This window comes from Callorhinchus milii, unplaced genomic scaffold (genome assembly GCF_018977255.1).
Source record: "Callorhinchus milii isolate IMCB2004 unplaced genomic scaffold, IMCB_Cmil_1.0 Scaffold9, whole genome shotgun sequence".
NCBI lineage: Eukaryota > Metazoa > Chordata > Chondrichthyes > Chimaeriformes > Callorhinchidae > Callorhinchus > Callorhinchus milii.
Genome location: NW_024704750.1, coordinates 7,458,723 through 7,481,474, shown reverse-complemented (window position 1 = coordinate 7,481,474; position 22,752 = coordinate 7,458,723). Strand labels below are relative to the sequence as shown.

Below are 22,752 nucleotides of genomic sequence, written 5' to 3'. Positions count from 1 at the left end.
TGAAATGGAATCCAAAATACTCCACACAAATTACAAACAAAGAATCCTCGTTATTAAGCGCTTTGCCATTCACAGTTCACTTTATAAAGCGGGTCTCCTGTGGACCCACGATTACAAGAATCCCTTTATGGACATTATAATTGTTCTGAATAAAGCCCTGAAAACTAGGAAGGAAGCAATCTCACCACACTATGTAATATGCATTTTGGAGATTTGGTGGCATAGATGAGTAATAGTTTCTAGACACCTCAGTCCTAATGTCACTGCAAGGAAGATTTAACATAAGATCTCAAGCTACCTCTGAGTAATGCTTTCAAATCAGCAAACAAGAGGATGACTGAGATACTTCAATCGTGAAATGATTCTATTTCTGTCTTCAGAACATATCTGATTATGTTGAGTGAATGCAATTTCCTCCACCTAGTGCTAAGCTTGATTCATCACAAGATCAGTCGTAGCAACAATTGACAACTATTTATCCAGCAGCTTTTATACTTATAGGCACCATTTCATAGCTATGGGGAAAGTATTATGTGGTCGATGTATGCTCTGTTTCTAAGAAACCCCTTCATGCAGAGCAACAGAAAATACTACACTTGCTCTAATCCAGCTGAAAGTCTTTACACTAAGGCCTTCAAAATCTTAACATCTCATGTCCTTTTCGCTTTTCAAGGTTAATTTAATAATGTCCTGAAGTCAGAAATAATTCCTATTCTTTGAGAAATTAAATAAACTGCCAAGTGCAAAGATTCCTTTTCAGGCAATTAATAGCATTTTGTCAACTTTTCCCGCCCCCCCACCCTCCCAACATATCATAACAGCAGAAACATTATTGATATCACAGAAGCCCAAATAGTCTACAATACAGCCAGCAGAAAGGAGATGAATTGAGTTCTGAGGGAAGAAGTTTGAGATCTGCTTGAAGTTCATGATGGTCTAAACGAGATCCTAAAGATGATAATAAACTTCAGAGAATTGCCATTCACCTGTCGGAATGAATTGCCTCCACCTCTGTGATGAAGAGGCTGGTATGACAGAGATGCATTGGCAATAACAGACTAGTTTGGCTTTCATGTTAAGGTTAGACATGTCTGATTGCCTCCAACAAGAACTGAAGTAACCTAAAGGTCACTGATGCCAGTGGAGGTACTTTGGCATCAGGAGAAAATCACACAGGATTCACCAACAGCTCCAGGCATTCAGCTGACGAAAACCCATCTTGTGGAACCCCCACTATATTACAATGCATTTTCCCCTTCAGTAGAGTTGTCTGCTTCACTCTCACGATTAAGCGGACAGTTTCCCAAAATACCCATTTTCAAGCTAGGGCTGATCATCTGAAAAGGGAAAACTGTCTGTCAAGCCTGATGAACATCTAACCAAACCTTTAACATGACGGGATGGGAAAATCATCAATTATGAACAAATAGATTGACAATTCTCAACATTCCATAGCCGTGAGCAAGACGACAGCTGATTAATTCAATGTTTTAAATTCAAGTGTTACTGGATATGAAGATTAACATGCGAAGGGATATCTGAGTGAATATCCAGTAACCCAGTTAAACTGCAATGGGCGAGATTTTTTTTCTCGTCCCTTGTCTCTTAGGGGTGGTGGTAACTCAAAACTAGACCTATAGTCGAGTGGAGCCAACAGGTTGTGGGTCAGAGAGGTGCCAGGGCATGAAGAGGTTTCAAAACGGGTGTGAGGATCTTGAAATTGATCTGTTTGGCGATAGGGAGCCAATGAAGCCTGGCTAGAACTGGTATGATGGGGGTACGGAGTTTAAGAGTCCTACTTCCTACTCATGCTGCTGTTAAATGGTGTGTGTTGGTGAAGCTCTGTGCACTGTATGTGGAGCTCTGTATATTCCAAGCAAGACTTAACAAATACTTTAAGATTCAATTTAAGAAAGATTTGCCCAGTTCCCTGTTTATGCTCTGGCTCAACAATGTGAACAGAGAAGCCCTAGGCGAACAAACTATTTTATGTGTGATTTCTTGTTGACAGACAGTAGACAGATAGTAAGCTCATGCCAAGTTCCACACAGAGTGGGCTCTCTGTTTCATCAATAATATATACATTGTTTTTTTATCTCTCTATTAAAGAACCTTTCACTTACATTGAACGTGTTGTCTCCTTAAATTTAAATCTCTGCAATGGTAAGACTGGAATTATAATTGATAAGACTTGTTAGGATTAATGATTGTATCTTTACTCCAGTGTATGCACAAGCTGTAACAGTCAGATCTCACTGTATGATTCACATTCTCAGAATGGACGCTCTTTATGAACAAGCAAAGGATTTCTGATCGAGCAGCGGTGAATCTCATAAGTTTCTAATTCAGGTTTCACATGTGCAGAACTGTGTAGAACTATTGTTTTATAATATTTAAGGAATGTCCAATATCAGCTGAGACACATTCAACCATTCACAGCAAGTGAAGGCTCCGAGATTCTGCATCTAAACCAAACTTGGACACAGACAACAGGATACGAAACCTGTGACTTACCACAAACACGAGTTTGCCAACATTGGTCCAGGGAAAATCATACAGCAATTGTTTAGATTGGCCCACAACCTGGAAAAGATTAATGACATGGTTAACATGCTTGTCTCGAATAGGACATGGAACTATTATATTTCATAATAGGTGTTTTTTAAATATACTTATTTACAAGGGAAGGAATCCCCCTTTTTTGACTCCTACAATATATTGATCTTGTTTGATCTCGTTTATTCCATTTCCCTTAAAACATTTCAGATCCATCGAAAGTGTTGTAACTTTTTGTTGAAACCCTTTTTGACTTTACCTGAAATATCTGAAGGCCACGAAGAGTTAAGCCCAGCATCAGCGAAGCGTCGATTTCCCTTTTATCCTAAACAGAAAATATTTATTGTCAATGGGTGCAATCCAACAGCCTTTCTGTCCAAAGTGTTGTGCTGGTGGGTGATTGATGTCTGCAGATTTGATCAGGAGTTGGTTATGCTCGTGATAGGGCATCCAATAGAAAAAAAATGCACTAGGAATGATTTCTGATAGTGTTAAATCACAGAAACTCACATGTGCTTTCATATTGAAGTGAAATTTATGAACATGTAATGCAAACAATATGACCTTTTTAGAAAATCTAAATGGAACATTGTAAAATTCTGCCCAAATCGGGAAAATCCCATTATAACGCAAGGGTTTAGATACTGTATTATAACTGTGGGAAAAATAAGCCACTGTACCCAATTCAGGTCAGGGATGACAACACTTTCTGTGTGCTATGCACAGGAAGCAGTGTAGACATAATTTCCTGTATGTGCAAGAAACACCATCAATGTCACTTCCTTCACAAAGTGATGTCAATGGTGCTTCCTGCACATGTACAAAGTGATATCAGTGGTGACCTGATGATCCAGAATGCAGCCCTCTTGTTAGCGTGGTGGCTAATTGTTGCTGAGAGTTGGTTGTATTGCCCAGGTTCACAGTAAGCAAACCAGCGCTCAGCTAGTTTAGGAGCGGTTCTAATGAGGGTTGCCCTGTATTTCAATAAATGGCCTTTAATACATACATTGTTGAAACGCATGAGGAGAACTGGGCAGGGACATTATTTGTAGGGAATCTGTTAATATTGCGAGCTAGAGCTGATAACTCTGAGCCTTTATCCTTCTTGAAAGGACTAGGGTCTGTCCAGTGACGGGATTCTAATCATCCTAAATTGATGCGTGAATGAGCAAGGGCAGCTTAAAGAGAGAATGAAAAACATTTTTTTGAAGACCTAAATGTACAAATCTGTATTTTGTTCCAACAGTAGGGTTGCAAAGAGCACTTTCAAGATCGCTACCACCGGGTAGTAATTGTTCACCCAGTAGGTACTTAACAACTGGACAGGCTATCAGGAAGGGTGATTGAGGTAAAGAAACTGGACATTTAAAAAATAACTTAAGGCTATAACAGGAAGATGGTAAAGTGGGTATTCTGTAAGGATGGGATCAAATGGGCCGAGGACCTTCTTCATCCGAACCTCTTGTGTCCAAAATAAACTAGATATAGACCAACATGACACAATATTTATCATTCAAATTCCCTACTTAATAATAAGAATCCTTGCATTTGATATAGCGCCTTATCATGTCTTCAAGACGTCTCAAAGCTCTTTACAGAATTTACCGTAAAGTGAATTGACTGTATATTTTGTGGGGGAAATATTAAATACACAAATGACGCAAGTTAATACAGAACTGTAATGGATAATCTATCATTAAGATCTGTGAGCTTGATTGCAACCCACACATCAACAGGAAGCCCATTGTCTAATATTGTCATCCCCCACACATGAATTAACCATTAGCATCTGTGTCCAAAACACAACATCACATCTGTTTAGGCTGGAGGCGTTGGGGGGGGGGGGATGGGGGAGTGGGGAGAGAGGGAAATCGACACTAAACATCACATATAGCGATCGGAACCCACTGCTGTACTCGTGCATTATTCCCCAAGGGCTACTATTGTACCCAAGGAATAACACTGTATTTGGTGACTGACATCACAAGGGGTAAAAAGCATCAAACCAAGATTGAATCATGGTGGACGTGAGTTTGCACTCATTTAAATGCCTTTTTAGTCCATTCTTTTTTGGGGGTCAGTAATGATTTTTGAAACTTTCTTTTTCTTCAGGCAACTTTTAGTTCTAATAGAATGAGCTTTGGAAGCAAAAGAAACTCACAGCAGGCAGTATGCAGACAACCACAACTGGTGTGGGATCACAGCGGTCAGTTGGCAACCTTTGATCTGTGGCGGTTACAAGCCTGGATAAAGCATGCTCTGCACTTATTGCTCATTTGACATGCATGGCGTACACACAGGTATAGAAGAATAAGAGTTTTTGCATGCATGGGTTGGTGGGGAGGTCGAGGTTTGTGATTCTGGCTTTATTCCTACGTTGTTAAGTAGATTACAGATGAGCATGGATAGCGTAATGTAATAGCGCCATTTCTGCAAAAAATATCTCTCTGGAGCATCTTCCAACCAGGGCTGACTGTTACTGCATTATAAACTCTTATTGTTGTATGACCGGGACCTCTACTTCACAGAGATATATGCTGAGAAATGAAACACAATTAAGCTGTGTCCACACATCAAAGAGTTGGGTGGCATTTGCAGTTAAAGCTGTACATACTTCTCAGTCCCCATCACCTGAGAGCCCTTGCCCTCCTGACCTTTTTAATCTACTCATTTGCTACAAGGGTCACAATTTTATCATTCAGCCCAGTTCACAGCTTTCATCTCTGAAATGTCACTCTCTGCATTAACATCTGTCCCAAATTATGGTTGGCAATGCCAATATGGCCCCAGGCAACCATTCTACTAACCTGATCACTTGTAACCTTCCCAGGTTGTGAAAGCAATCAGACAAAAGAAATTTCAGTGAATGGAACGTTCAATCAGTCAGTGTTTCCAAATACATTGTGCACATTAATAAGTGGCTATTTTACTTGAACTGTACCCGGTACGGTTCGGTATTGATTCAGTCTTTACCTTGTACAGCCTGTAATAATGAACAGCTACATCATCAAGCTGGACAGCCTCCTTAATGTATTTAAGATGTGCTTCTGAAGCTGTAAGTGCGTACTGGTCCTTGTGCATATTCGGAATGTGTTTCAAAATATAATCTTTTCCTCGCTTCGTTATAACCTGTGTGAGCAAAGAAACCCCATTTTAGATAAAATATTATTCATTAATAATGACAGAAATGTGTGATGAAATGATAACATGGATTGGAAGTATCATTGTGTTGCTACATACCTACCGCATCATCATAGCTGGGTTTTCAACACCCCTTTGCTGAAAACAACGATGATTCTTAAACAAGCATTTCCCATACAGGAGATATCAATACCATTAGCAATGATTCATGTGGAGGATTGAGTGATTCATAGTATATCTTTTTGAAGCATCTACATGTCTGCCAACAAAGGATGTAATCATTTTGTATCCAGACAAATGTTTTAATGTAAATATATAGTGGAAAATTCATTATAGTCTAAACACATGTCAAATAGCATTGATAAGGATGAGTTTTTAATTGAAGCATCAGTTTTTTTGGTAAGTGTCTAATCTTTCCTGGGACAGACAGTGTTTTTCTTGTTTATCTCTTAAAGAACTTTCCTAGGTTGCCACATTCATTGCTGGAGTGATTATAAGCTCACCCAGTGCTGCCAGAACATCCGTCACAATCCTTAAGAAGTCACGACTTGCCCATGAACTGGAACAGAACAGCGTCCCGCTAAGCACTAGTGTCCTTCAGATTCATACCAATGATGGTTTGAATCTGAATCATAAAACCGTTAGAGCCATTCTCAGAGGAAACCTCTTAGGCAGATTAGTGGTGTTATACCACTGAATAGCGTCAAAGCTAAACAGCAGAATCCTGTTCAGCACTACCTGGTCTTCAAGCAGCTTATACCACTGAACACCAATACAACCAAAGAAGATCAGAGTTCTGTTCTGCAGACCCTGCTCTTCAGGTAGATGAGCGGCATCAGCAACCAAGGAGTACAGAATTCACAGCAAGTCAGGGTCTTGCTCAGTGTCAGCTATCCTTCAGATGGAGGAGCAGGCAAACAACTAGAAATGTTGAGACGTCCGTGTTTTACATACGGCTTAACTTTTGGCTGAAGCTTTATAGGAACAGAGGTGACAGGCTGAGAAAATAGAGGGAGGAGGTTGAAATCCAAAGAAGAATTATTGGATGCATCAAACCGTATTGGTGCCAGAAGCTATAAGTACAGGATGTTGGCCTCTTTAAACCCACAGTCTAATCGCTTTAAGTTTCTAAATGTTCCCATGTTTGATTTTGTTAGTTTCCTCCTAATTTCCCACTTTGTTTTTTTCAAAACACAGGAAGACAGCTGGAGACACCCATTAAACTCATAAGGCATAAAGTATGTCGGTTTGGATCATCTTGGGACATTGAATGCTGGCAGAGATTTTTAAAATAAGAGAAAACGTTTCTTGTGGGTAACTCTGCCTCCTCCAGTCTCACCTCTTGTACTCCAAACGTGCACAATGAATATAGATAACAGTTATTTATACTCCAAAGTTATCTATAGGTTTATTCTCAAGGACTTTCAAAGAGAAACATCATGGAAAAAATCATATATTAACGTCCTCAGAGATTTGCTTTAATTGTGGACAACCTCTATTATTTCACAGTTTACAGACTCTCAAGAGTTCTTATTTCTTAATCAGCACTGAACCCTGAATCCAAAGTCTGTGAATATGGAGTCCACAGGAGTGGCATGTTGCTGACAACTATTTTTAGAAAGGCCAGTGATATTTCCCAGGGTTATTACAGGAATCTGTGCGTGTTCCTCGTAGCCACTTTGCTGCACAAACAATCCATTACAAATGTTTTTTTATGCTAATAGCCAGGGGAAGTTTTTTGCTACAGCCCAACTTGATGAAGAATGATGAAACAGCAATTATATATTCCCACTTCTGAACAGGCTGTTATCAATTTATCACTGTGCTGTTAAAGAATAGGGATCTCTGGCATTTGGCTTTACGGACTCCATTGTTCAGACTATCAAAAGATTAAATCTTTAAAACATTCCATTCAACATACTCAACCCACATACAAGAAAGAGCTGCATAAATAGCAAGCTGTGCCATAAAGATGAACAGATATCTTGGATGGAGTTTTATCTAGCTATGCTTTAAGCAAATTGCGTCCAGAGTAACATATTCTGCATCGTTGCCTTGGATGTTTAATACAAATATTCCAAACTGCTTTTTTATTCATGAGCTAGTTGATGCAGATGCCAAAACAACTCTTGCATCAACAGCTCCAGATCATTTGAAGTTATTATAAATTCCACGATTTTGTAAAGAGGTTGTAAGAACTACAAGAGAATGTTTTGTAGATGTGATCTCCAAAAGGTTTTACAAATGCAGACTGTTCCATGACCCAGAGAACACGCTTCAAGAAATATACTCGCTTAGGTTTTGTTCTAACAGGCCGAACAGCATAGTATAAAATGGTGGGAAGTGTTACAGTTGCTGATATCATATGATATGAGGGAAGGGTAATACAAGGTCCTGATTCAGGGCCTACGCTTCTGGGTGTGTGCACTGCACGTCTATTCATTGTCATTTCCATTCATGATCTGGTGGAAGTCATCAAAAGTGACACTGCTGCCAGCAAAGAGATTGCCACCTTCGATACCATGAACTCTTCAACTGAAAGACAAGAGATTAAACAACTGCCGATAGACACGGAGATAGTGGGCCTGTGGGTGGGCAAATAATGCGTCATCTTCAGCACCAGAAATACCACGTCAGGAACTCTGTTGAGAAACATGGAGTGTGATCTTTTGCCCACCCACCTGATGAACCTTTCAACCTGGTAATCTAGTCATGGGAGAAGAAATGCCATAAAAAGGCCTTACCCAAGGTGGAAAGTACGATTCTGGCTCAAAATATTTTCCAAAATGCTTGTGCCTCTTATAATTGCCAAGGTCCGCTTGTAATGCGTAGGCTGCAAGTAGAAAGTAGGCTTCCTCATGCAGCATGCATTGAGATTGGAGAACTTGCTTCCTCAAATGCCAGTAATAATAGTATCTTGCTGTTCGGTCACTGCAAGGAGAAATATGATGGATTAGAAACTTGGCATCCATGTAAATCACCAAAGTATCAGGGAAACTACTATGAACTGAAGACAATTCTGCAATATCTTTTTTGAATAACACTAGTGTAATCATTCTCAGATGGCAAAGTAATTTGGAGGATATTCTTAACATTTTCTAGGTTTCATCACCCAGTAGATACATTTTAAGAAATTTAATGAACATCCCAAAAGTAGCTTAACAATAGAGTCTCTAATCTAAATTTTAAAACTACTTTAGTTTGTATCTCATTGATCCCTATGAAGATCTATGCAAATGTGACACGTGACAGCACTTTGAGACTTTGAGTTTGTTGCTACAGGTGCTACATCAACCTCAAGGATCATCATTATTACTCTTCAAACATGATAAAAGGTCGTACCCTATTAATCTTCCATTCTCCACATAGTATTGTACCCTGAAGTGGACAATCATTGGAGGACCAAACTGGTCAATGCCCTGTGTAAACAAAAAGGAAAAGGGAATTACACTGTATCACAGCAGAGTGTCCATCCCAAGGCATCCAGAGTCAAGCAACCAATACACAATCTCCTTCCGCGGTGGGGTTCCCAAACACGCACAAGAATTCTAATTCACACTTGAGACCTAATTTTACCTAATTCACCCCTTTTTTTTTAATCTTTCAATCCTTGTTTAAAAAAGAATAGTTTTAGAAACTCCAGTGTTAAGATTTGTTTTAGCAGAGAAGATGAACATTGTGATTGTGATTAATGGTGATTTGCACAGGTATTTGCAAAAGGGAATAAAATTCGCAACAGTTGAAAAACAAGCCAATAATTCAGCTGGGCCAATTCAGATTACGTGAAATCAATTATGCGATGGTTCCATTGGTAAAAAGATTGCTTGATGCAAATCTTTGAGTTATACAGGCCACTAAATCAACCCCTGGTCTGGGATATTTTAGCTGATCCCAGCCAGAGAACTAGTGTGTACTATAATTGGCCTATGAGTACTAATTACGAAAGGGAACAAATAATCTGGGATCTCACTCAACTACAAATGTGAACATGAGGCGAGACAGGATTGGGCTCAGCTCTGAGATGCTTCACGAGTGAACCATCTGCTGACAGTTGAAGTCTCTCATATAACAAACTGGACACTGGACAAGAAACCATATCCCTCCAAGAGTCAGGGCTTTCAGGAAAGATGACAGTCCGAGGAGGGTGGGGGGAGGAGAATATCTGTTATCTCACAGTAATACCAGACATTTCCACCGCATTATATCATGTTACATTTTTCATAACTGTTGTACTCCTGTATCACCATCCCTCCCAGCCCCACCCACATAACATGACATAACATGGAATAACCATCGTGTGGGCAGTGATGGCTGTAAAAAAAATCTCTGGGTTCATATGAGATTTCACAGATGGTTCGAGGTTTATTTTTTACATGAACACTTCAGTTGTGTTTTCAGCCTTGTACCACGTGCCAGTCCCAACAGTTATTTCACATGAAATGCACAAAAGGCAAGCAGACAGCAGAATTCATCAAAACTTATTGCTGAGTGTTGCCCGGTAAAAATGTAAATTAAAATTAGGGCCAACTCAACAATGGGTTTTTTTGTGCTGTAGTTAAACAGCTGGTAATAAATTCTGCTGTACTGGAACTCACTTTGCTTACTTCCTTCTTCCATTCCTTCGGACAATACTTGCAGAGTTTCTGCATCGGCTCCATATAAACATGTTCATTGTCTGCATCAGACAAGAAAAGGAAAAATCAGCACCGATAGATTAATAGACACTCTTGAGTGGAAAACTTTGTGGTTAATGGGAAAACACTATCAATTATATCACAGTTAACCTTTGCTGCCAGTGTTGGGCTTAGATTAATGTTACCCTCTGTATTTGAGTTCAAAATTGCTCAGAACTGAAAAGGATGGGATATATGTTTCTCAACTGATTAATTCTTTCTAAATCAATCTATCGGGGAGCTTATCTGGACATCTCCATTCGCGGGAGTCAACACATTTGCAGTAGAAATACAAGACTAACCGGCTTTATAAATGTTCAAGAACAAGTTTTGAGAATAATTATGGATTGCTTCATAAAGGTTGTAAATTCCCATTCTTGGCCATTAGGAAATAGAAACAATAATGAGAGAAAGAAAAAATATCAAGGACTTTAGATGAACTATATTTAACTTATTGGGATGCCAATATTTTTTCAATGGTACGAAATCATCTTAAACAAAATACACCGAAAACCTTGATTTTTTGAATACCAATTAATCTTATTCAGTTTAACTGGAAGTGTATATTGGTCCAGGGTCAAAGCGTTTTATTACAGATATCAGCAGAATTTATGGAATTCAGTTCTGAGTCTCCACTCTTCCTAATTAAGGTGGAATATGAAAAACATATCCTTTTATCTGTTCGTTTGTTAATCTTGAATTTGTTTCTAAAAGGAGGAAGTACTGGTACTTTTTGGACCAATTTATCTAACTTATTTTCTTGGGGGGGAAATACATGCATTTAAAATTAGAACAAAAATAATGCAACTTCCCAGTTTTCACTTTGGGGTGAAGAAGGGTGCACTTGACAGCAGCAAAAGAGTTTGCTAAACACAGCCTAAGATTTTTTTAGCACAGTGAGACAATGTAAGACCCTCAGCAGCAAAACCAGCACCCCAGAGACAGTCGCCCAATTTACAGGCTAACAATTTACATTTGCATTCACTGCTCAGTATGAATATTCTTCAGTCATAATATGAAGAGAGAAGATTCCATAATATCAAGCCTTCGACTGTACAACAGAACCACACTGTGAAGCAGTAAATAACATAAATGCATTATTAATCTCTTCACTTAGTTTAAGACTCGTTTGATTACTTCCAACATTATCTTGTGCTTTGGTCTCTAATTGCTTGTTTTACTTGCAGCACTAATTTGAATGCAAGACTATATCATAGCCTTGAAGCCTGCAGGATGTAAAAGCCAGTTGAACTTACTTTGCTAAACTTCCTGCCATCCATTCTACACATCTATATTTATATCCCAACTGGAAATAAATAGTCAGAAGAATGTGTAATTGATGCCACTTGCATTATAAGCAAAGCACAGTGAGAAACAATGAGATATGATGAAATTGGCTGCCGCGTTTTGCCGACAAATGTACGTCAATTCACTTTACAGTCTATTTTGTGAAGTGCTTTGAGACGTCGAGAAGACGTGAAAAGCGCTATATCAAATGCAAGGATTATTATTATTATTATTAATGTAGGATCACTGACAAACTGGTATAAGAGGCTTTCAGCCTCATTAGCATTGTAATACAGTCTCCAGCCTGACTTACTTTGTATGACACTGAGCCCGAACAGATGACAGTCTTTCAGCCTTACAAGATCACAGACCTGAATGAATAACTCTTGGCATAAAGTTTTAACCTGTGGAAAGAAAAACAAAGTTATATTTTTATAGTATAAGTAGATTCAAAACACAGAAATCTCTATTTTTCACAGGTAAAGAAACACAGAATTCAATACCCATTCTGAACAAATCTTGGATCTACTCTCATAACTGTAATAATGTACCTTCCTTAGATCAGAGAATGATATAGGAATTATGCCAAACAACAGAGTAAGTATATTACTAGGCTGTGCTTTTACACTCATGATATTTCTTAATAAAAATGTAAGTCGACAGTCAGTCATGAATGGACCCAATTCTCAAAGTAGAGAATTTTTGCAGTTTCCATTGTCCTTGGGGCCTACAAGCCAATATCCACAATTCGGGCTAATGTTACAAAGGATCAGTGACTCATTCCAGGAGTGTGCCATTTTTTGCAGTGAACGTATTGAGAGATTGACTGAGGCAGTGCACGGATTCCATGTGCTATTCCTCTCACTTTTAGCCATTTTGCTTCAAATGTTACATTGATAACATTCTGCAACTGAATCAACCAGCGTTCTGATGCGCATTTGACTCTTTCGCCAAGCAAATAAAAAGCAAACACTACTGCTACAGCCTTGTGCAACTGTTCTTGAAGGGCTAGCTTGGTTCAAAGTAAAAAACAAGAATATTATGAAGCGAGGGCACTAGGATACTGAAGACCTTTATTTCAGAGGACACCTTTATCTCTCTCCTCTCACTCTCTCTCCCTCCCATACTCGGCTAGCTTCCTAATACCTGCAGCAGAGGGCAACAGCAATTTAGAGTGTGTATTAATCTAGCTTTGCAATTGCTGCTCGTGTTAATAGGATCTGAAATCAACCGCACAGTTAAGTCTTAGATTCTTAAGATTCTTAAAAGGTCAAACTTAACATTCAAAGATAACGGTTTGTGTTTAACTAGCCCTCTCACATTGGGAGGGCTTCACACCATTGACTGGGAGTGGGTGGGCGGGGGGGGAGGTGACCGAAAGGGAGGGAGTAAGACAGACTTCAAGTTAAAGTTCCGCAGAGGGGAGGCAGGATGAGTTAAAGTTCACCCACTGACGGGGGGAAGCAGATTGAGACAGGGGACATGAATTAGGCTGAGATGCATGGGAACAGGAGGAGAGAGAGATGAAACAGCAGCTGCACACACAATGACTGTGGCTACCCATTCCTCCAAAGAGGGAAATGTTGCATGGGGAATGATATATCATATGAGAAAAGGCTTCATTTCTTCTCCTCTATTAATCCTTGAATTAGGTAACAAACTGTGCATGATCATTTTAGCATTACAGCCACAAATGCTGTGATCATTTTGGCTGTGAACATAATGTGAGAAAGGCTAACTGTTTGATCCTAATTCGACAATGTTCCTCATAAGTTAAAGGCTTTGATCATTGAACGGAAAATAAATCATGTGAATTCATGTGAAAAAAGTTTTGTTTAGTTGGGTTAATATATTCTGACAAAGTCACAAATAAATACAGAAAATGTTAGCAACCATCCTTTCCTGAAGGCCCATCTCACCCCAGTCTAGTTGAACCCAATTAAATAATTGAAATTGTTCTTTGACACAGCTCCACAGTATGTTGGTGACCAGTATGTTGTGGCACAGGGGCTGTAGGATTTGGGCTTGAACCAGCAATTCTCCACACAATTAATCATTGACCTTGGCTGAGGTACCAGGGAGCGAGTGAGAGTTTCTTGTAAGGCAGGGAAAAGCTATTCAGAGGAGGGTGGTAGAGGCATTCACAACCACTTGTTAATGAACGGCTCCACAGTTGCATTGGCAGAAGGAGCAGGTTGCCTGCAAGCTCACCCAGAAAGACAATGGTGCCTGTAGCTACAGAAGGGAGCTCAATAAAGGTCAATTCTACCACTGCACACCTGGCAAGATAGATAAAGACCCTGAGACATGTCAACATTTTTCATTGTCAATGCCCTCTTGAATTTCTGCGCTAAGTCCCTCTTTTAATCATAGAATCATAGCATTATACAGCACAGAAGGAGGCCATTTGGTCCATCGTGTCTGTGCCAGCTCTTTGAAAAGAGCTTTCCAAATCAATCCCACTCCTCCGCGCTCTCCCCATAGTCCCGCAAACTTGTTCTCCCCAAATAATTATCTACTTCTCTCTTAAAAGTTATTATCGAAGCGGCTTCCACCACCCTTTCAGGCAATGCATTCCAGATCTGAACAACTCGCTGTGTGAAAAAGTTTCTCCTCAACTCCCCTGTTTCTTTCAATGACTAATTTAAGTCGGTGTCCTCGGGTTACAGACCCACCCACCAAATGTGGATAAAAGGGGATCAGTGCTGCTTGTATCCACATTTGACTTCATACAGAGCTTTTATACATGTTAAAAATACATTAGCGAGAATATTTCGATCCTATAAAGTGTCACAGACCAATTTGGGATGAACTATAGTAACCTTTATAATTTTTGTAAAATTCAACGTGAATTTGGGGCCCAGAGGGTTAAATGCCAGCCGAAGAAAAGTTGCAGGAATTTGGACACAATTATCGGGGAAGATCTGTCGATCCATGCCAGAAAATGCCAGCGAGTCAGTCAGCCAATGTGTTGTAAAACAAGAAAGTTAAACTGAGCAGAGATAAGAAAATCATAGAGAGAGACCTACGTTCACAATTATATTGAGAGTTTCATCGTTTGGGAGGAAAACACAGACGCTCCGGCGGTCCTGCATTACTTTGTTATTTTGAAAGGTGAACTTGCTCATCACGCCAAGTAGGCTGTCAGGTGTGTCTCCTCGGCGCCCCAGGGTTCTTCCGACAACGTACAAGTCAGAGCGCTGAGCTGTAGTGAACTACAGCGGCAGGCAAATCCTCTTCATCACACGCTTCGTAGGAGGCAGGGCGGCTCTGCATGTGTCATTACACTCCCTGGACCTGGATAGGAGGGAAAGGTTGTATTATCATCACCATCATCGTTGTCGTCAAGCAGGAAATGCTCAAACAAACATTACACTGTTATTTCATGAATATTTCTTGGGCAAGCCAAGACACAACCGTAGATTTAAATGCTGCTGCATTTACATTAACTAACATCATTCGTTTAAAGGCCAGTCTTAGAAATACTTTAATTAGATAGCAGCAGAAAAATCAGCCACATCATTGATAATGAAGTGCGCTTCAACAAACTTGTTACACGTCACATGAGCTAACAGAGCTGTTACCATCTTGATTTCTAAAACTTCACGTTGAAAGGAAATGTTATGAAGCTGGTACATGGAGAAAGGGAGTGTTAATCAAAGGGTGCTCATTAGAGCAAAAGGATTTTCTTAGTGGAGAAGCCTCTTTGACAGAATGTCAGTAAGCTCAATGTGTGCAAGGCATTAAACTCAAGATGTGGTTGTTTTGAACTTTGAAAAGTGTGTCTTTGCTGGAAGGAAAGTGAATACAATACGTAAAATATTCGGGTGAAAAAACATCTTGCAGAAAATCCTTCAGGGTCAGTCACTTTGTGACTCCTCTCTGATTTATTTCATAAACAACACCAACAAAATTACATCAGCAAAGAAAGGGTTCTTTACAACAGTATAGAACAACCATTAAAAACTGTGGTAACCACTGTGTAATAACTTCCTTAAAGTGAACTTAGTGTTGATAAAGCTTTAGAAATAGTCCTCAACACTGTAGCCTGAAGCATGAAATGCCGATGGCTTCAGTTCTTAGGCAATGGGTGTTATTGGATTCCCAGAATATCTTCTGTCGGCTGGAGAAAACAGTCCTTCTACTTAAAAAGTTAATGAAAAAAAGTAAGAGTCAATTTATCCTTTTCTTCAAAGCTTCAGTTTACTTTCTCAGTTTTCAGTCCGAGTGCACTGAAGTTCGTTAAAACAGTGATGGCTTTGCATGGACAACAAAGGAACAATTTAAACAAACAGCAACCACTCTGGCAAAATTTTCTTAATTAAAGCCACTTCCATCTTAAATTAAAAGTAATCCAATATATAGGATTGTTGATTTACCAACGTATTACTAACTAGACCCATATCACAGTCCTGATGTTAGAGACCTCATCTTACTCCAACGCTGAATGGTTGGAAAAAGTACCTTTACTTGTTTGCTCTTTGTAAGCAAATAAAAGTGAAAAATCAAATGTTACATTCACAAAGTCCAGGAGAGAGATTCCTTAGTGATTAATATTGATCTTTCCCACCCCACAATATTGCATTGGAGTGTCAGCCTAGAACCGTACCGAGTTTAAAATCCAAACATGGATTGAACCCACAACCTTCTGACTCAAGAGGCTTGGAGTGCAACCAACGGAGCCAAACTGACCCAACACTGTACAATGAAACAATAAACCACACATCAAACCCCAGGCATTTTTTTTCCAATTTTTCCAAAGAAAAATATTTACAAAGAGGTAATATATTCAGTACCTGTTTGGAGAAGAAAAAATAATTACCCTGATCAAACTACTAGTAAAATCATATTTCACTGCCAAATGATTCAGATTATACTGAGTTTTCTGCAAGCAGTTAGTATTAAACATTATGTTTATCCCAATGGGGTTCTTGCCTGTATTTTTTCTTTGAAATTTCTGTATGAGCATTGCTCCATTGCCTCTTGAATTCCCACAGCTGGATTGTTGGGATTTTCCTGTGATCACAACATCAATCTTCGTACTCAGGTGATAAAAAAAACTTCACACAAGATATTAACTACTTGAATGATGTCAAAGACAACAATATTGGCACCTGCATGCAAAGCAAACTTCCAGTGTTAAACCAATGGACTGTGTTAAACAGATCACCAAATGGAATTCATGGCAATCTTACAGACCTGAAAAATGTTATCCTCTACGGGTGTAAAAAAGTGTACAAAAAGTGCTGGGGTAAGGAGAATTCCTTTCAAAATCCACTCCTAATTTACATAATAAAATCTATGCATCCAGCATGTACATAAAACACTCGGTTGATCGATGGCAGGTACGTCAGTGATTGATTCAAGTGTCAGTGAAAGTTGTTTAATTGGCAGGTTCGCAATAAAGTTGGAAGCTATAGCTACTTTTTGCTTAATTGTTCATTTTCAGAAGCCATCATCTGTTTCAGTTAGCTTTAGCATGCACTCTGGTACTTCTGATCTACTATAAGTAACTGATAAGAGCCACACAGCACTGTGTAATCTCACTCATCCCACACAATAGGTCAGGACTGACAAAACTGATAAGATGGCTGGTTATACCAGTTCTGACTGTTAGTGAAACCCGGGATATATTTGCTTCCTTTAGTTTCTTTTCTTTATAAGAAAATCTCTCAAATCTCTAACTAAAGTCTTTGCTCTTTTTTTATTAGTGTCACTTTGGCTAAACAAAGGGAAGACCTTTCAATGCACACCTGGATTCAAAGATATTAGAAAAGCTGTTACAAGAATCCAATATATTAGCATTGTGTATTTTGTGGATAAAGTATATAATGAATTCCCTTTACTAAACGTTGTTAAACTGGCTTTGGCTGATGAGTAACATTGCCGAATATTCAAATAATCTCACTGGATGTTCAACAGTTTGTGGTGACTTCTGGTGATTGACTAGTCAGCGTAGCTTATTAGCAGGACTTGAAGGAACAAGGCCAGTCACTGGGGGCTGGGAGTCTTCCACTCACTGCCTGTTAACCTTGCAAGCCAAATGCCTAACTAGCAGGGTGGTCCTGTCTGGACAAGCAACGGGAAGGAAGCTTGCCGATGTTCACACGTCATTTTAAATATTAAAAAGGGAGATATCTGTTTATTTATTAATTCTGGTCACCATTCTGTATTTTAATGTTTAAAATTGTTCATTGGAAGCAGCCTGAGAAAAGGCATATTATGTGGCACTCCCTACTAGTGGTGAATGGCGAATGCTGTGTTCATTCAGCATACTTCTGTAACAGAACTCCATTATGTCACACCGGGGGAGGATTACAGAACGCTCTGACTAGAAGTTTTAAAGAATGAACTTCAGTAACAAAGAATGATTGAGGCATAGAGAATTTTACAGCTAGCTCTTTTATACATCAGGGTGTTTCTTTGCCCATTTAATAAGATATGTTTCACTTCTCAGAAGATGTTCAGTCCAGATCAAAGCTACTGATAAATTAGGCGGCGTAATTTGCATCAAGTACGAAATTTATCACAAACCAAATCATGCTATACATGCTCTTAAACTATCGAGCTGTCAATTTCCTATCTGCATTATGGACAACTGGTGAGATCGTTTTGTGCAGCAGACCTCACACTCAGGTCCACAAATCCAATATCCCATCCAAGGAATGCAAAATACTTAGTGCTGCAACAATCATCTGCTCCTACAGAGTATTTATTAAATGTGTAATTTACAGAACATTCATATTGCACAACTTTAATTTTCATTTCACAGGCTGTCCAATTCAGACAGCTTGCACCTTTTTTTATATAATGTCCGGGGGAAGGATAAACCATTGAGTGGTTGTACAGTCAGATAATAATAATAATATTCATAATCCTTGCATTTGATATAGCCCCTTATCACATCTTTGAGACGTCTCAAAGTGCTTTACAGAATATACTGTAAAATGAATTTTGTGGGCGAAACGAGTAATGTAATCTTAATTTATGGATGCAACCAAAATAGTCCATATATTTAGTTGAATGGATGCTTGTCCTGCATAATCTAACTGGAAATAAAGTTGTCCCTTTTACATCCATGAATATGCATTACACAGTTACCATGCATTACATGTATTTATATTTCTTAAAAACGCCTACCCCGCATTGTCCTTTCTTTCCTCAGCACTATCTCTGAGAACATTAATGTCCCAGGGAACTGAAAGCAAAAGTAGCAATTAGGAAAACAGTTGGCTGTCAGGCAGGATCAATCTTGTGTTAGGTGCAGATTCTGATGGATTAAGGGCTCAGATTCTGATAGATGAAAGGCTCAAACGGAAGAACAGCCAATATGGTACCAGCTCCTAACAGTTCAAGAACAGCAATAAAGAAACTGCAAACAAAATGAATTTACTTCACAGCTTGGAGATGACTGTAGAAAAGGGCAGATTGATGCGAAATATCCAAGGACACAGAACAAAAGCCTTGAAAAGGAAACCAGGGATAAGCACATCAGCCCATTGGAGAGGGTAAAAGGTTGAGTAACACACAGTCAAACAGGAAAGCATTGTAAATTTATTCCCTGCACAAAAAATAAAAAATAAAAACAATTTTCAAATTGTTTCAATAAATATTCTAATGTTATTGTGTACTTGTAAGAAATGTGCACTGTATTCCTTCTATTAATTTCAAGACTTATTTTGCATTTCCGTGTGCCTTTTAAATAACACCAATCTTTCTGAACCTTTTGCCCAAGCAAGCTAATGGTACTAACTAGTTGGAGGTCTGTTTCACCGAGGACAATCCTCCAAAGTTATTGTTTATCAACAAGAGGTTCTGCAGAAGGAATGTCTAATGGCAGAAAAAAGTTCTTTAGAAAAATTCACTTTGGTGGGAACACACAGGAGCAGCATTAATCGAAACAAGGACTAAAATGGGCTATACAGATTCAGAGTAGATCCTGCAATCCAAACAATTCTTGGTGTTGACACGGTGTTTGTCTCTTGTTCATTGCGACCAGAACTAATGTGCAGTAATGCATTTCTGTGGCTGTCTCCATGCATTAAGGCAGCACAGCTGTCTTTGTCATTTTCATTGACTGATTGAGAAGTCTACTCTGATGTGGTATTTACTAAAGCTATTAGGGTCTAAATTGTAGGTGTAAAACCTACCAGACTTGTAGTTGAGCTTTGACTGGAAAAATTAGTATTAGTGGTAATAACAGCTAAAGTAACATTGCAAACTGTATTATCACTGGTAATAACACACAGTAACAGATGATACCAAGTGGAAATGTTTAGAATTCTAATCATCAGCTCTTCTCCCTATATTTCCTCAGCAAAACTGTTGACATCACATGGCATATTTCAGCGATCAGTCAAGGACAGAAATTAATTCTTCACTGACCCCTATCAGTACTGCTCTGAGTGTCTCTGCAGTGTTCAGGTTCACTTTACAAAGAAAAATGAATCTCTCAAACCTTGGTGTGGCCTATCATTAGAATAAACCTTACTATTTGGTCATTGTTTGTCCAAACTCTGCTAAAACTTGAATTCCAGCGATTGGCATCTCATGACCATTTGGTTTGTAAGCTACTTCTACTGCTAAGCCAGCACATTCATGTCTTAGGTAGCTCAAACAGGCTTGCAAAAGGCCCTGGAAAAAATCAGCCCCATGTAAATGGTACCGTGCAGCAGGACTTGTTTTAGAAACAGATGTGAATGGACCATTGTTTTGCAGGTTCAAGGATGGATCAGGTTCACATTTAGCTTATTGCAAAGTCAAAAACGATTAGCGGATTCCACAGTTCACCAGTTCTAACATGTGCACTGAATACACAGCAGTAAACACCTCAACATTAATGTACATTACGCCTGCCTTATAAAATCAAATGTGGATTTAAAATTCCTGCCTCCGCAGTTTATAAATAGGGATTATGCAGATTGAAATGAGTTCAGATGTCAGTTCAGATTAACTTCAATTTCTCTCTTAATAGGCCTAGTTCTTGAAAAACAGTGGAGAGAAATCAACAACAATTTACACTTATATAGACCGTTCACATTAGGAGAAAATTGATTTACAAAGACTGGGCAGGAGCCCTGGCGTCAATGCATAAATGAATCCAACACATTAACTATCAGTCTGTTTCTTACATCAGCAGCAAAGTGAAATGGATGGAAACAAACAATGACAATGAGTTGCAACAACAGCAATATTGCTTTCTCTTCTTAGCTTATTTCATCTTCATGGAGTTGCACTGCATTGTAACAGGTTAAATAACTGGGATGATTTGTCAGTGGAAATGTTGGATATTTACCCTTTAACTAGCCACCAAGCCAAGCATCTTCATAACTATAAATGTTAACTGGAGGGATTGGATTCTAAATTTTGAAACTACAGTACTGTACTGTACATCTTAGGCTAAAAAATTCTCATAGACTTAACTGCAAACCCATGGACTTGCAGAAGTTTAGGAAATCCTTGAATTCAGTCTTCATTTGGAAACCAGTTTTCCCAAATTATTTTTGGGATCTGTAGAAAGCAATCTTCCAAATCAAGACTGAATTTAAGAATATTCCAAAATTTTAAAAACATACAAAATTTCAGGTCACAGATTACAAAAGTGAGAGCTTATTTAGACCTAATTATCTCTCTCTCTCTCTCTCTCTCTCTCTCTCTCAGGTTAGTGTTTTTTTTTAATGTTACCGCTTTTGAGACGTACCTGGGTATGTATACACAGCCGAGCTTGCTTTGTTACATTACTCATTATTTAGTTGAAGTACTTTTTAACTATTAAAAGTACTGTAGGTGAACTGAGTGAGTTAGAACACTATCATTTCACCACTGAATTTGGATCTGAATCTAGTCAAGATGGATTGAAAGTGTCTTCTCTCTCTCTCTTCCTGCCTGCCTGCTGTATGAGAGCCTCTGAAAAATCATCTTAGAAAGTCTCAACCTAGTTCCTTGTGGTTGCTGGCCACATTATAACCAAAATTAGAACTAAAGGCAATATGACACCCAGCAGGAGGTCACTCCACTAATTTTTTTTCACGTCAGAGTTTGCTCCAAGAAGCAATCCGTCCTAATCCCAATACTCTATTCTAACCCTGTACCACCTAATACTCTTCCTTTGTATGTGTTTATCCAATTCCCTGTTAAATATCTCTTAATTTACACATGGTGTATAATAATATTTGCACTTAATATAGTTCATTTCACGTTGGATGTCTCAAAGCATTTTACAGGATTGACTGTAAAGTGTGGTGACTGTGTGTTTAAATGAACCATCTAACTATAACCATCTCACTCGTGGGGCATGATGTACTACAGCAAGTACTGCAGCAAGAAATCAACTGATACAACAACAACAATTTGCATTTATATAACACCCTTCGTGCGTAGCAGAGTTTCAGAGCAACTGATGTGGTCAGGGTGTTTTTCAGAGGTTTGAGCTAAGACGCAGTGTTAGGGCAGCATGCAGTGAGGTTTACTCTGCATCTGACCATTCTGTAAAGTAACTTGAAACTGGATTCCCCAAAAGGGGGGAAAAATGCTCTATTTGCCAACCCTGATGTCGTTCGTGCACCTTTATGAGCATTAAAATCCACCAAGAATGGATTTTGATAATAAGATCACTTGTGACGCTGCTTAAAAACTTTCATCTTCAAAATTACCACTGAGAAGCGCACACACACTAATCTCCTGTAGTTAATGATGATGATTGACCAAGAACAGCAATGGCCAAAGTGACAGCAGACAAGGATCAGCATTAGAACCGTGACACCACAGAACTAACCACATCATTACAGCATCTCTCAATGCATTAAATTCTATGATACGAAAGGAAGAGGCTGTCCCACATTCCTAGATTTTACAGGGAGCTGAAGGACATGGTGCACTCCAAAAAGAACCATTCATTTGCTTCAGCACAAGGGTGATATTTCAGGAATGTGTTATTTTCAATAGGATTTTGAAGCTATTTTTGACCATTTGAATGGGAAAGGAGATAAGAGCAGAAAATATTGTGATGAAAAAAGCTAATTCGATTCACCATATTTGAAACATGACATCTGGGTGATATTGAGGTACCAGGGGTTACAACCCCATTTAACATATA

At 38.9% G+C, this 22,752-nt stretch overlaps 1 protein-coding gene across 2 annotated transcripts in view; it reads right to left on the bottom strand.

Moving 5' to 3' along the window:
- frmd6 (FERM domain containing 6) overlaps positions 1–22,752 on the bottom strand; it is a 43,867-nt gene that overhangs the window by 8,242 nt on the left and 12,873 nt on the right. The window contains exons 2-9 of one of the 2 annotated variants that reach the window (XM_007888181.2): positions 14,687–14,954; positions 11,971–12,061; positions 10,293–10,372; positions 9,040–9,116; positions 8,442–8,628; positions 5,530–5,685; positions 2,816–2,881; positions 2,515–2,583 (exon numbers count right to left, since the gene is read on the bottom strand). In XM_007888181.2, coding sequence (XP_007886372.1) covers positions 2,515–2,583; positions 2,816–2,881; positions 5,530–5,685; positions 8,442–8,628; positions 9,040–9,116; positions 10,293–10,372; positions 11,971–12,061; positions 14,687–14,785 — 825 coding nt within the window. In that variant the 5' untranslated portion in view covers positions 14,786–14,954. The remainder of the gene's footprint in view (positions 1–2,514; positions 2,584–2,815; positions 2,882–5,529; positions 5,686–8,441; positions 8,629–9,039; positions 9,117–10,292; positions 10,373–11,970; positions 12,062–14,686; positions 14,955–22,752) is intronic. The other variant, XM_007888180.2, reaches the window with a different exon arrangement.